The sequence below is a fragment of the Dipteris shenzhenensis genome, chromosome 16 (assembly GCF_047967505.1).
Source record: "Dipteris shenzhenensis isolate YYH24624 ecotype China chromosome 16, Dip_SZ_1.0, whole genome shotgun sequence".
In the NCBI taxonomy this organism is placed as follows: Eukaryota; Viridiplantae; Streptophyta; class Polypodiopsida; order Gleicheniales; family Dipteridaceae; genus Dipteris; species Dipteris shenzhenensis.
In genome coordinates this window covers 9,585,929-9,601,368 of record NC_141611.1, presented here as the reverse complement: position 1 = coordinate 9,601,368, position 15,440 = coordinate 9,585,929, and the positions used below count along the sequence as shown (strand labels likewise).

Genomic DNA, 15,440 nt, shown 5'->3' with positions numbered 1-15,440 from the left:
ATTTTCTGAAAATTCAGCTCACACTCAGGCTGATTTTCAAATGCCTTCATCTTCAGAAGATGTCTTTCAAGGGTTGCTACCCATTGCTTTGGGTTCCCCTGCTGATTTTTCTGATCCAAATCAGAATTTACAGCAACCTTCAACTGCTTCAGTTCCGCCACAGGATGTCATGCCTCCTCCACAGGCAGTGGAACAAGTGGTGCAGCAAGAAATTGCAGACATACATGCAGCAAAAACAGTCCCAAACTGGCTGTTACAGACTCTCCGGGAGAGTAAACTTGATGCTCCGTTACCTGGCAGGACTCGCAGTGCAGCGAGGCACATGGAAGGTGCTAATTCAATGGAATCAGCATATGCAGGTACTCTCCTTGATGAGGAGGAGCCTGCCACATTTGAAGAAGCAAAAGGTAATGTGCATTGGATGAATGCCATGCACGATGAGTTGCAGTCCATTGCAAAAAATCAGACTTGGGATGTTGTGGACTTGCCACAGGGTAAACATGCTATTGGCACACGATGGGTATTTAAAGTCAAACGGAAGCCAGATGGCTCCATTGACAGATATAAAGCCAGGCTGGTTGCTAAAGGCTATGCTCAGAAAAAGGGCATAGATTATGAGGAGACTTTTGCTCCTGCATCCCGGATGACCACCATCCGATCAGTAATTGCAATGGCTGCACATTTTGAGTGGAATGTTCATCAGTTGGACATAAAAACAGCCTTCTTGAATGGGGACTTGCTGGAAGAGGTGTATGTCAAACCACCTCCGGGCTTTGAAATTACAGCAAATGCACTTCAAGTATGCAAGCTTAATAAAGCTTTATATGGGCTGAAACAGGCCCCTCGTGCATGGTATGCCAAAATACATGCCTTTTTGACCAGCAAGGGGCTGCACAATAGTCCTACTGAGAGCACCCTCTACATCAAGATGGATGGGGGGGAAATATTAGTCATCCTTCTTTATGTCGATGACTTACTGCTCACAGGGTCCAATGAAGAAAAAATTGCAGATTTCAAAGCTGATTTGCAGACCAACTTTGACATGTCAGATTTGGGGCTGCTTCACTTTTATTTGGGGATCCAATTCTCTCATGAGAGACGTGGCACCGTTATGTCTCAGTCCAAGTATGTTCAGAAACTCTTGGACAGATTTAACATGCAAGAGTGTAAGCCCATATCTACTCCTATGGAACCGGGGCTGAAACTCACAATGCATGATGCAGGAGAATCAGTTGATGCCACACTTTACAGTCAAGCTGTTGGATGCCTCATATATCTCTGCAATACTAGGCCTGATATTCAGTTTGCAGTATCTCAGGTGAGCAGGTACATGCACAGCCCCAAAACTATGCATTGGCAGGCAGTTAAGCGCATCTTCCGTTATTTGCAGGGCACCAAGTCTTTTGGCTTACTATTTCCCAGGGGGGGTGACTTGCAGATGCATGCCTACAGTGATTTAGATTGGGCTGGTGATTATGACACTAGGCAGTCCACTAGTGGCAATTGTTTCTTTTTGGGTAAATCTTGCATTTCATGGCTGAGCAAGAAACAATCGACAGTGGCTACCTCATCATGTGAAGCTGAGTACAGGGCAGCTTTCACAGCAACAGTTGAATGTGTCTGGCTGAGACGTTTATTTGCTAATCTTCATCTGTCTTTGGAGGGTCCTTCTCCAATTCTCACTGATAGTCAGAGTGCCATTGCAGTGGCAAAGAATCCAGTGTTTCATGCTCGCACGAAGCACATTGAGGTTCACTATCACTACGTCAGAGAGAAGTTGCATGCAGGAGAGATCAGTATGATCTTTGTGTCCACACATGACAACGTTGCAGATATTTTCACCAAAGCGCTACCACGTGAGAAGTTTGAGGCATTTCGCAGTGCCCTGAACTTATATCCGTTTGGTGATTGATCAGCCTTGTACATGACATTGGCACTGCAGGGGGGTGTTAGAATTATAGATATAATTCAGCAGTGACCAATGTAATATAATAAGCTAGTTAGGGGCACTTTTCCCTCTTTTAGAGGTTTTTCCCCCTAACTGCAGTTAGTTCACTAACTATGGTTAGTGACTACTAAGGTTTTGTCACTAGGACAAAACCTTATCCTTCTCACTTTGAGTTGTACTCTTTTCACTCTATTCTATTGCAACTACGTCTTCAGCTTCCAAGCTTCCTACTCTCTCACTCCCTCTTGCTCTCACTCACTTCCTCTCCTTCATGACCTTGGCAGTTACTTCTCTTGACCATTTCATTTACGCACATTAACTATTACAAAAGTTGGTCATCTAAGAGAAAATGCCCACCGATCTTTTCGAGGCCATGCTATCTCGGCTAGAGCATAACATTCCTTCCCTCTTCAAGCATCAGCGTCCTCGATGATGAAATCTGGGAACACTCTCCGTAACTGATATACGGATTTCCAGGTAGCTTCTGATAGAGGCTGACCATGCCATGCAACCAACACCGTGGGTATCTCCCGATTTCGTATTTGCATTGTTTCTCGGTCCAGGATTCTTGTTGGCTTGCGCCTTGCAATATCCTCTATCTCCTGAAACAAAACGACACCTTCGATTTGTGAGTCACCTGTATGCAAAAATTTCTTTAAGCGCGAAACATGAAAAAGCGGGTGCACCTTACACCCCTGTGGCAATTCTAATTTATAGGCTACACTGCCTATTCTCTTTAGAATTAACCACGGCCCACAGTATCGAGGTGATAACTTAGCACACTCTCCTGAAGTCAGTGACTTCGAGTGCGAAGGAACTCTGAGAAAAACTTTTTCTCCTTCCTTAAATACTCTTATAGACCGGTTTTCATCCGCATACACCTTGGCTCTATCCATAGCCTGGCGGATATTAGCTCTCGCAAGTGCTAGCATCTCCCGCATCTGAACTACAAAGTTCGCGGCACTAGGCACTTTCTGAGGTACTCCAACTATACTTGGATTGACTGGTCTATAACCATAGTTCAGCTCAAACGGACTGAACCCGGTAGAGGAATGTTTTCTTTCATTGTAGGCAAACTTGAACAATGGCAACCACTTGTCCCACGTATGTTGCCTCAATGACACATATGCTCTCAGCATATCCTCTAAAGTCTGGTTGACTCTCTCCGTCTGACCATCCGTCTCAGGATGATCCCCACTACTCATTCCCAACTCAATCCTTAGTGTCTCAAATACCGCCGTCCAAAAATGACCGGTAAACCTGACATCTCGATCTGACACTATGGATCTAGGCAATCCATGCAGACGAAATATATGTCTAATGAACAAATCCGCCACTTGCGGAGCACTAACAGACTCTCTAGTCGGAATGAAGTGAGCCATCTTGGTCAGACGATCAACCACCACAAGGATAGAATCATACCCTCCTTGTGTCGTAGGCAGCCTTACAATAAAGTCCATGGAAATGCTGTCCCACTTACTTAGTGGTATTTCCAAAGGCTGTAAAAGTCCGGGTGGCTTCACCCGCTCGGCCTTGCTTACCTAACACGAGAAACACCGTCACATATTCATGAATATGCTTTTTCATCTTTGGCCAAAAAAAATCTCGCTTCACGAGATCATATGTCTTCTCGACTCCTGGATATCCCGCACACGGGCTATCATGGCACTATCGAATGACTCTCTGCCTGAGATCATTCTGACCAGGTACTACAACCTTGCCATTTCTAACTAGCATACCATCCCTTATGGTATATCGTGCATAAGTTTGGCCTTTTCTGGATGCCAGGTCATCCTTTTCATTTTCCCCGGGGTTTAACACATGAGCTTTAGGCCACAAGCTCTGGACAAACTCGTCCACTTTTTGAGTTTCTGTTATCTCTGTCATTAGAGCACTCTCTAATACCGTGAAACTCAGGTTGTGCATAATGCGAGACAACGCATCAGCAACCTTATTGTCTTTTCCTCTTCGGTACCGAGTCGTTAAATTAAACTCCTGCATGAGCTCTGCCCACCTAGCTTGGCGGCCCCTCAAGTCAGGTTGTTTACAAAAATGTTTCAGAGTATCATGATCCACATCCACATAAAACTCTGAACCTACAGATAATGCCTCCATGTTTTCAAAGCATGGATAACAGCATACAACTCCAATTCATGAGTTGGCCAATTTCTTTGAGAGGGAGAAAGCTTCTTGCTTTCAAAGGCTACTGGCCTTCCCTCTTGAAGGAGAACTGCTCCTACCGCAATGCCACTTGCATCGGTTTCTAGGAACAACGGTTTCTGGGGATCAACTATTTTTAACACCGGTCCTGTGACCACAGCTTGTTTTATGGTGTTAAAACTTTCTTGTTGATTCTGTCCCCAAATAAAAGGTACTTTATCTGAGGTTAGATCAGTCAATGGCGATACTATTTCGGAATATCCTTTGATATGCCTTCTATAAAACTGGACAAATCCCAAGAATGATCGCAACGCGGTCAGACTCTGAGGGATTGGCCAAGTTAGTATCGCAGCCACTTTCTTCGGATCCATTTCTACCCCCTGTGGAGTAATTATGAACCCTAAATATTCAAGCCTAACCATACACAGTATAGTTTTCTTCTTATTTACATAAAGACTGGCTTTTCTCAAAGTACTGAAAACTACTCTTAAGTGTTCACGATGCTCAGTAATACTTTTACTAAATATTAGGATATCGTCAATAAAATGTACTACGAACTTTCCGATATACGGACGTAGTAAATCGTTCATAAGTATGACGAAGGTTGTTGGAGCATTGGTAAGTCCGAAGGGCATTACCAAAAACTCATAATGACTGAACCTGCTCCTGAAAGCGGTTTTATGCACATCCTCGACTCTAATCCGGATTTGATGGTAGCCACACTTAAGATCTTGTCATCCTGCTTCAACATGTATCCACTTGCTTGGTACTATTTCTTTTTGTTTTTCAATAGTATGCTTATTAAGAAATGAAATGTTTTCCTTCTGTTCAGTTACGGACAATGGGGACTAGGTCTAGCATTTGAGGGTGGACCCCCTTGCTTGGGGTTATGGGCATTAGTGACCCACAAGAGTGATGGCCTCTCTTTGAGAGGGACATCTAGAAACCACACCCCACCTGAGTACCCAAACATGGGACCAATCAAATGCACAGATTGCATACCGACCTAGGAACCATTCAAGAGAATGTTCCCTGAGCTTTGGGTGTGGGCCTGGCAGCATGCCAAGAGTAATGGAGATACAAGATAAGACGACAAACAAATGAGCTCAGTATGGCTCAATTATGACCTTAGAGTACGTCAATAGATAGTCTAAGCTGTTAGGAACCCGTGTGTGCGATCAGAATTAAATTCTGACAACTTTGAAATTTTAGGGTTTTTGGGAGTGACGTGGCAGCTGACACGTGGCAGACTGCCACTTGGAATCTGAGCTGGCAGGTCAGTCCACCTGTCCCACACATGTGGCAGCATGCATGGCAAGTGGCAGGGCATGCAGGCCAAGTGTTTGGCCCCAAATCTGGTAGATTTAGGGCAAGTGGTGGGCTGTCCTCTTTGGGACTGCAGCCCACCAAAAATCTGGGACAAGTGTCCACCTTCCACTCTAGGCCTAGGAGGGGGGCTGAGCCTATAAAAGAAGGCCTCTCCCCTTCATTCCACACATGAAAATTTCGTCACTTTTCTTCTCCCTCCTTTTAGATGATGTAGCAGAACCTCTCCAGCTCCTTGGGTGCAGCCAGCTTCTTCCCAGGCCATTCTCTCACCTCAGCAGCACTTTCTCTCTCTACAACAGCACATTCTCTCTCTACAGTTCCAGCCCCTCCTCTACAAAAATCTGCCCCCTCTCAGCTCTTCTGGAACAGCAGCAGCATCCTCTCTCCTTCACCTAGCCTGGAGCAGCCACAGCCCCTTTCTCTCTCCTGCTGCAGTCTTTCTCTCTCTACTGCAGAATTTCTCTCTCTACTGTTCCAGCCCATTTCCCTTGCAGAAATCTGCCTTTCTGTGAACCTCTGGAACAGCAGCAGCTCCTCTCTTACATCTCCTCCCTTGGGATCAGCATAGGCACTCTCTCTCTACAGCTATCACTCCATAAAAGCTTTCTCTCTCTAGCCTACAGGCTGTTTTTCTAAGCTGTTCTCATTCCAGCCCCATTTCCACACTCTCCTCACCCAAGGTAGCTTCAGAGGCATCAAGGACTTCATCTACAAAAGGGCCAAGTCACGAAGGGAGCCTGTACTGTCAAGTTTATCTCATTTACAGCACTATTTCATGTTGTTTCTACTATCTTTCTAGAAACTAGTGTTTGTCTCTAATGTTGGATGTAAGTGGTGATTGTTGCAGGCTTCTTCCTTGTGGATTGGGCAAGCCAAGAGCTGAAACCTGAGCTTGGAGTCCTCCTTTTTGTTGTCTACCTTGTACATATGCTCTTGAGTCTTGTATCTAGGTCCTAGGTTTTCACTGAGTTCATCAGTTTGGAAGGTGCATTGCACCTTGGTCTTGTATCTCCATTTTCAAGAATAAAGTGAGCCTGGATAAGGGGGGGGGGCCGTCTTGGCCCCTCAATCATATTGCATTCTCCAATGATGTCACTTTGTGTTTAAGCTGTATAAGTCTTAATTCCAGCTTAATTGCAAACTCTTAAGTTCAAGTATATGTGTTTGGCAACTCGCAATCATCTCATTCAAATGCCTCTGCAAAATCCGTTGTTTGAATTGATAGAAAGCACCGAGTAGTTTACAGATCTATCTTGCTAAAAATCACGGCTCCATGTAATGCATCTAGCAAATCATCAATCCGAGCCATCGGATACCTGTGCTTAACAGTGATATTATTCAATGCTCTGTAATCTATATAGAGGCGAAACGTATCATCCTTTTTCTTCTTTAATATCACTGGCGAAGCAAAAGGTGAGAAGCTTGGTTGAATCTGCCCCAACTTGAGGTATTCTTCCAGTTGTCTACGCACCTCCGCTTCTTCAGTAAAACTCATTCTATAGGGAGGTCTATTTACAAGTTTTGCCCCCGGGATCAGTGCAATCTTATGTTGAACTTTTCGCTCTGGAGGTAACCCATAAGGTAGTTCATCCCTAAAACATTGAGAGAACTTCTCTGATATCTCTTTAGCCAACCCGGCCATCTTTCCATCTTGGATAGCCTCAGTGCTAGTCGATGCATCATCAATCGACTCTACCGATGCTATACACAGACACAGAAACTCTTTCGGAGTCCTCCGAATTTCCATGGCTGAAATCAGTGGTCCTCGAGGTAAATCCTTCTCACCTCGCAAAACATATTCTACCCCGTTCATCTTGAACTGGTAAATATGCTTCTTCCAATCAATGGTTGGATTTTTCCGAAAATGCCAAGCCATGCCTAGGGCTATATCTGCGTGAGCAAGTCTGGTCAATTCAAAGTCCAGCTTCTCGACATAGTCCGAATTCGAAGTTCCAACTGGGTAACCCTTTGGTCCCATACTTCAGTTGAACTTCCGTCCGCCATCCTGACCGTATAAGCATAGTCAGACGGACTAGTTTTCAACTTGAGCCTCTTAATAAGCTTTGAGTTGATTACATTGTGTGTTGACGCTGAGTCAAACAACACAATCACATCATGACTGGCTACTTGCCCTTTCATTTTAATCAACTCGGGCTCATCGAAAACCGTATACCCCGTTGCTGCGGGCTTAGAAAGGATGTTATCAGGTGCACCGCTTACTAACTTAGTAACAGACACACTTAACAACACAGGTACTAACCTCTGAGAAGGTCTCGTCAATTGCATCTGCATATGTTCCGCATTGGGACTCTCTTGCATTTCCACGTCGCATTCAGATATTATCATATTAGCCGTGCGACGGTCTTTATTCAGTGGACAATCTTTCCACTGATGTCGCTGAAGGCAGCCGAAGCACAATTCTTCTTTTCTAGCTTTCTCTTTTTGTTCAGGGGTCAACGAGGACTTTGACCAAGCCCGGGCTGCCATTGGAGTTATTTTCCTTTTCACCCCAATGGTGGTACTTGTTTTTACTGTTCCCTCAACCGGCTTCACCTGCTTGGTTTGGCCACTTGGCTGCGAGACACTTGTCTTTGAAGTCCATTTCCTCTGAAATCCCCCTTTTTTCGGGTACTCATACTGAGTCCCTGCCTGCACAAATCCACCAGATCTGCCTCTAGCATCCTCATAGTTCAGGGCTACTGCAATAGATTCATCTAATGTAGTCACATACTTAGCCTGAACTTCCATTTTGATCTTGTCGTTCAGTCCATAGATATAGTCTTTTAACTGAACCGACATAGGGAGAGGGTCTGTTATTTTCATGACACATTCCCTGAATTTGTCAGTGTACTCTGCCACTGACAGACTCCTCTGACGAAGATTTCTATAAGCATCCCAAGCTCGGGATTCTTCATCAGGTGGAAGAAAGTGTTTCTTAAATTCAGCTTTAAACCCTTCCCAGGTGGTAGGAGCAACTTGATCCTTCTGTTGCTTTATCCACCATCTATCCGCTGCCTCAATAAACAGGTGTGTGGCCTCACGGATTTTCTTTAGATCAGATCTAATTTCACAAATGGCGAAGGCTTCTTCCCACTTGTGTAACCAAACCTCGATCACATCAGAGCTGCGCTCGGTCATCCGACCAGCGTACTTTTCCGGTCTATAATTAGCGATATTAGGCACTTTGACCCTTGTGCGCTCTAATGAATGTATACTGGGCTCTGGCTCTGCTGGAGCTTTGCCCTTATCAATTCTAGACGGTCTAGCCGACAAGGCTTGTACCATCTCCCTGATCTCATTCTGACCAGCATTCACTTGAAGCTGCTGGTTCATAATCTGTTGTAAAGCATCTTCTAATATCGAAATCCTACCAATCAAAGTAGGTGCTGTATGATGTGACATCTGTTGTGTAGACTGTGCTCTAGACTCACTAGGATTCACCCTAGAATTCTGTCCTTCTGCTTCCATAGTTTCACAATGGAAAATGGTTTTTTTTTTTTCAGTCTTTTCTAAAACCCAAATAAAAGATATATATACACTTCTTTTTTGTTCTGCTTTCCTGGTTTTTTTTTTTTCTTTCTCCTGCACACTAAACTCTCAAATATACAATGCTCTGAACGTTCCTTTCACAGTGCAGGAATAACAGGACTATATATAAAGCTGTAAAAGCTGTATCGAAAAAAATGCTTCCTGAATCTTCTTCTCGAAATGTCGATTAACTCCTGTCGTATTTCTCTCTGGTTCGCTTTTCCCCTCCACCTAAACGTAGTATGCACGTGCGTGGAATTTACGGGCACAATGTTTGTAGCAGCATCCACAGCCAACGGTGCTCAGCGTTAACTGGTAGTTCACACGGCCAGCATCGACGGATTGCTGCGTGGAGAAAATAGGAGGCGGAACGACCGAAGGCCTGTATAATTGAGCGTAAGTGCTCGTCAACACCACGCCACGTCGTCCCCGCAGAACATTCACCGAAGATGTCCGTCCACCAGGTCTCGCCACGTACGGCCTTCGCACGTCACGAACAGTTGATTCAATCCTTGCGTCACCTTTGCGCTCACCCTGGAATCGTCTTCCGCACGTCTGTGAGAACTCCGATGATCTTCGTCAAGCTCGTCGACAAACAGCCACAGATATTTCCTCCGCCTACTACCAGCTGCTGCCTTACGTGACCCCTAAACTCCAACCACGAAATAGAAGCCTCGTGCGTCGTAACTACCGTCCGAATTTGTCGAAGGCCAATTATCCGTCGTCACCACGTTGCACCCCCAGTCAGTTCGTCAATTTGGCGCTGAGGTTATTTGACGATCCTGCTTCCATCTCCTTCATAGCCTCGGCTCTGATACCAACTGACAAAGACTCTATTTCTACTGAAAGAAACTCTATTCCTTTGTTGACACAGATCACGGGCGATGGCATCTATTCTTTCCTCCGAGCCTACTCTCGTAGATCACATGTATTCTAATAATTAATCCTTTTTCTTCCTCATGCCTATCTACGAGACCCTCATTTCCCTAGATAGTTCTCCTTGCCAAATGTCATCATTTTAGCCTCTCCACTTGGTGCACCTTTTTACCCCTCTCTTGGGGCACATTTAAAATCACTTGCCCCTTGGCATTATTGCACATTTGGGTGCACCTAGGCCTTAGCACTCAGAACTACCTAGTCAATGCCATTTCACCCTCACCTAGGACCTTGGCAGTTGCTTCTCTTGACCATTTCATTTACGCACATTAACTATTACAAAAGTTGGTCATCTAAGAGAAAATGCCCACCGATCTTTCCGAGGTCATGCTATCTCGGCTAGAGCATAATATTGTTAGCCATATCGGTGAAGTTTGGAGAGGTCGATGGCGTTGGAGCTGTTGCAGAGTTGTAGATGAGTACACAGAATTTGGAGAGCCCACGTTGTAGAGTTAGGTTGCGGAGCTGAGCGGCTGTGTCGTATGGAGGCTCTGGGCGGCCGTCAAGGCGTAGGTAGTCCTGCATTTGAGGTGCCCAAGGCGAAGCCTTTGGAGAGCAGGCGTACCCCTTCTCCGTAGATGCCCGTAGATGGACTCACCTATGCTTGTGCTTGTAGTAGATTCCGTCCGTTGGATTAGCTTTGGTTGTAGGGCTTGCCTTCTGGGCTAAGATATCTCTCTCTTAAAACTCGGAAGAGAAAGAACTTCAAGACACTCCCTAGTCCCTATCTTTCTCCTGAATCACTAGAATGGAACAAGACTCATAATCATAGGACTGTCTCTCTCTCGATGGAGACCTTGCTCTTTCTTGCAAGAAACAATGGAATGGAGAGAATTCTCTAAAAGATCTCTCTCAAAGACTTATGAATACTCTCACTCTCTCTCTTAGCGGAATTCAAAGTCTCTCAATGAACACTCAATGAATGGAAAAATTATTCAAATGGACGGAAATTCTATCACTCAATGGAAGTGAATGGAAGTCTCACACATGAAATGAATGAAGTTCTCTCAAGGAAAGAGAACACTCAAGCTCACAATCTCTCGATCTCTCTCATATGGATTGGAATGCCTCAGCGGAAGGCAAGGGAGCTCTGATACCATGACAAAGTGCGGATCGTACTAGCCTAATCTATCACTTAATGAGCATAAAGATCACAAAGGATCAAACCAAATACGGAAAGCCATGGGAGAGAGGTAGGAAGTATGAAACACTCAATCTATTGCCAATGTGTTATGTCAACAATACATGATAGGCCTCTTATATAGAGAGTGTCCTTTGAATAGTCAACACATGTGGGTTCCTCTGATCCACATCTCTCCTTGTGGATATCCTTGATCCACATCTCCACATCTTGTAGTCCACATCCTAGGGTGGCTACTTTAATACATGCCTTAGCACATACCTTTGCCTCTAATTCATGTGCACATGGCACCATATCTCAACATTTCTAAGGATGTCGTAGTAGCTAGTCCATGCTATGCATGATGAAGTTATGGTTTTCAACCTTGTGGGTCACTTTCGTGATGTAGAAACCGCATTTTCTTTTGCTTTCAAATTCTCAATTTGGGCATTGTCCCTAGGTATGTTTTTCTATTGCATTAGTGGACATACAAATTTCACTTTGTGAAGTTTAGGTCCAATTGATAGTGTGATAATTATTTCTATTTATAGTGGTGTGTTGCTGTGCATGCAGTTTTAGCTCAGATGAAGAGAGTGTGGAGTGTTTTTTGAGTAGCCATCTCCTTCATCTCTGGAGTGTTGATGGAAACTCAGTGCGAAGACGTTTGTATAACAAATGCTCATGTTTCCGTGGTTGTGTGGATATGTGCAGAGTTCTCCATGAGATGTCTGGTGGGTCTAAGTGCCTACACAACAAAGGCATCTCTCAAAACAAAAATGTGGATATGTGTGTACATGTGTGTATGTGACATCATATGGGTGAGAGCATCTGTTTATATTCAATGCGCGATGGAGTTTCTAGTATTCAATTTGGCGGGTGACTACCATGAGATCAAAGCCGCAGTATTTGTTTTGCTAAAGATGAGATCGGGCATTTTCTTGGATTCATCTAAATATACGTTTTTGCCATATTAGTGATTTCACTTTTGAAGTTTTAGTTCAAGTTGCGGCTTGCTGATATTGTGATATTTCTTTCTGTATGGAGCAATGCCTTGCCCTATCAACTACCTTTTTAAAGCTTTTTTGCATACAAATGCTCGTTTGAGAGAGACTTCATGAACTGCTCTTTAGAAAAGAATATATGGACTACTTTTGACTAGGCTTCTCCTTTATGGGTAGCCTTTTGTCATAGCTGAGTCTTCCTTCCCCTCTGGAGTGCTAACAGAAATTGAGTACAAAGACCTCTGTATAAATGGATGCTCATGTTTGTGTGAGTGTGTATATTTGTGAGAGCAGATGTTTATGCCCCCATTGTGGATGCTCATATACAGAGAGACCTCCCAGTATCTGTGTCCAACAGAGTGGTGGATGAACTAGTTGAGAAAGTTTCCTTGGGTACAGCTATGGACAATGAGTACCCCTAATCGAAGCAAGGTCATGAGTAGCTCAAATGGGATTTGAGATATATCTGTGAATCCAAGAACATGCCCAAAGTCGTCCTCTGAAAGAAAACACAGAGTGCAGTTTTGACCTTGTGATAGTCACCCATAAGGTTGACAATCATGATTTCATGCATGCTAATGACATCACACTGATTGCCATCCTTCCTGAACTAAATTCTTATAGGGACATCAACCACATCAGCATGTGCTCAAACTTTTCTATGGTGGATTTGGTGAGCTCCCTACTAGCTGCAAGCTCCCTCCCCTTGCCGAAGTTCTAGAAGCTCCCCTTGACTGTTCCCATCCACCCCTTTGCTTCCCCACCTCACTCTCTCAGGTTACCTCTGTGCTGCCCCCCCCTTGCCCAACCCCCATCCACACAGCTCCATCTTTTAGAGAAAAAAGAAGGAAAGGAAATCACTACAATGTGGACAGGAGTCGCATTTGCATCTCTTTCTTTGCAACCACTTAATAATGTGAATTTAAAAGCTACCATAGCATAAATATTTTCCATTTTTTGCAGTGATTATTGGTATTCAGCTTTCAAAAGATCTCTTTTGACTCACAGAAAAAGAAAGCATCTCTGATTGTTTACTGGCTGGATGTACTCTTATGACTCACAGAATAAGAAAGCATCTTAGCGATTATTCCCTCTTTTGACTGGCTGGATATACTCATTCCTTCATCTCAAGTCAATCTTTCTGCATGAACTAAACTGTCTATAGATTTTGTAGGACTGAGCTTAGAAGAAATTGCAAGATGTTTTTGTGTATTGGGATTGGTCATGTTTCTCCCATCCAATGTCATGGACTTCTTTTTTTTCTTTGCATTATTCAGGACCTAAATACTGAAGGATTTACCCTTCCACAGCGGCAGACTTCAGATCACGCCATAATCATGTCTGTTATCTTGAGTATGTTGGAAAAAGACCTCCAAATGCAGGTTACAAGCTATATTCATTTTTTAGTTTCTGTATCTTGAAAGATGGAAGTTGACATTTGTATCTGATTTTGTGCTGTAGAGTTGATGCCATAGCTTGCTTGAGTTTGCTGATTTCTGACATCATTTTCTTATTCTGGGACTGTAAGGAAATGGTTGTTGCAGATCTGGGACTTGATACAGATTCTGAACGATTGCAAACTTACACTCAGATGTGGTCTCTTCGTCCCTTTGTTGATGAAAGATTGCTACATGAAGCTCTAAGTTGGATCGGTGGATAAAATTTGAGTTGGTGCACTATCTGGTCTTTATTCTTTAAGTAGAATTGTACACCTTCCTCTGCCTTTCATAGATGGCAGAGCCTTTGGGCAGCTTGATGATCAGAGCTTCTCTAGAAAGATCATGGTTTCACTTATTCCTGTTAATAACTTTATATGCTTCCATAGAACAGTCATTGGTTGATTGTTTATTGCACAAGCTCTGCAGCCCTTCCTTGTCGCGTAGTGATAGAGCCTTCAAACAGCTTGATGCTTCAAGCTCTGTATCAGTTTCAAATTTGTAGTGGTTGCTGTTCATGTACTTTTCTTGAAACATTGATTGAAGAATCCTGGTTGACATAAACTGTGTATTTAATTGGTATGAATGGGAAGCAGGGTTTTACTTGCATTGCCAGAGTTATGTGTATATCGCTTTAATATTTGCTCTTTTCTACACCATTCAAAAGTATAAATATGAAAGCATTTAGGTAACTCTTGTTTGCCTTGTATGTTACGACTGGGTATAAGAGGCAATTTTCAAATATGTACTATGTTGCAAGTCTGTTCTCACAATTTTCTCAAAACGAATTTGTGTTCCTAGCTTGTTTTCTTTTTATAAATGTATCGTAAGGCATAGTAAAGAGAGGCGGAAAACAATTCAACCTTATATTGCCTTGCACAGCTCACCATTCTTCGTAATGAAGGTCTGAATTTCAACTTATGAACGTCACCAGAAAAACGTCTTCCATGCTTTTTCAAACTTAGCTTAATGACATGTGGTTCCTGCAATATTTGATTAAAAAGGATGGCTTTGAGCTTTTAACGCCTGCCTTTGATATATACTAAGATTCCACTTTGCATCTTTGAGCATTTGACAAAAAGTAGTGCCTGACTAGGCGGTGTAGTGTAAAGATCTATGCTTCTTCCAGATCAATTGCTTAAGGCCTTTGAGAAAGGACTAATATGCTAACTGGAGAAAGGACTAATATGCTAATGCTTTTTTTTTTTTTTTTTGCGGAAAAACCAAAATTGTATTAAAGGAAGAAAAAAACTACAAAGACTAGGTATGTACAGACAGCTAACTGTAGACTTCTAGGCTACAAAAAGTAGCCTTAGTGCCATAGACGCCCTAAGGCTTTGCAATCTTCGTTTCGGAGGCTGAAAGAGATCATGACATTCTGGATTTCTTCAAGGTACCTTCATGGGAGAGCCTTTCAAAGGCCTCCACTTGGAAGGACTAATATCCTAATGTTAGAATGCATCAATGGGAAGACACTAAGAGTTCAAGTTAACAATTACAAGGATAACAACGAAGAGATGGGATCTCTTGAAACTTGTATTTTGACATTGCGCAAGACAACATGAAACAAGCATTTCATAGGATATGTTTTTGTTCTTCTCTAATTTGTGCACCATTAGAACTTAGACATTCCATCACCAAATAAAGGGTCTCCACCTACATTCCTAGCACGAAGCAATTCAACCTGTATTCCAAATGTTAACTTTCCTACACGAAACAAGGGGAGGATGACGTTGAAACAAGCTACATTAATCTTCTGCCAACCTAATGAAGGCCCTACCACATTAGAGCACATTATGCACAAATGTGAATATGCACACTTAACACATATGTATTCATGTGTCTGTATGCAAAAGATTTCAAGCTGTATATATTAAAAAATGCCACCTTGATGGTTGCGTGTCTACGCTTGCAAACAAGTCCACATAAGTTTGTGCATCAGACAGTAAATCTAGTGTCCTTTGCAGACTGTTCCACCAGGC

General features: G+C 43.3%; 1 protein-coding gene across 2 annotated transcripts in view; it reads left to right on the top strand.

Annotated features, from left to right (window-relative positions):
- The window catches only part of LOC147892521 (FAD-binding protein), a 34,945-nt gene extending 20,899 nt beyond the window's left edge, over positions 1–14,046 (top strand). For both annotated transcript variants that reach the window (XM_087387464.1, XM_087387465.1), the window contains exons 6-7: positions 13,300–13,404; positions 13,551–14,046. In XM_087387464.1, coding sequence (XP_087243590.1) covers positions 13,300–13,404; positions 13,551–13,682 — 237 coding nt within the window. In that variant the 3' untranslated portion in view covers positions 13,683–14,046. The remainder of the gene's footprint in view (positions 1–13,299; positions 13,405–13,550) is intronic.
- The last annotated feature ends 1,394 nt before the right edge of the window (positions 14,047–15,440 follow it).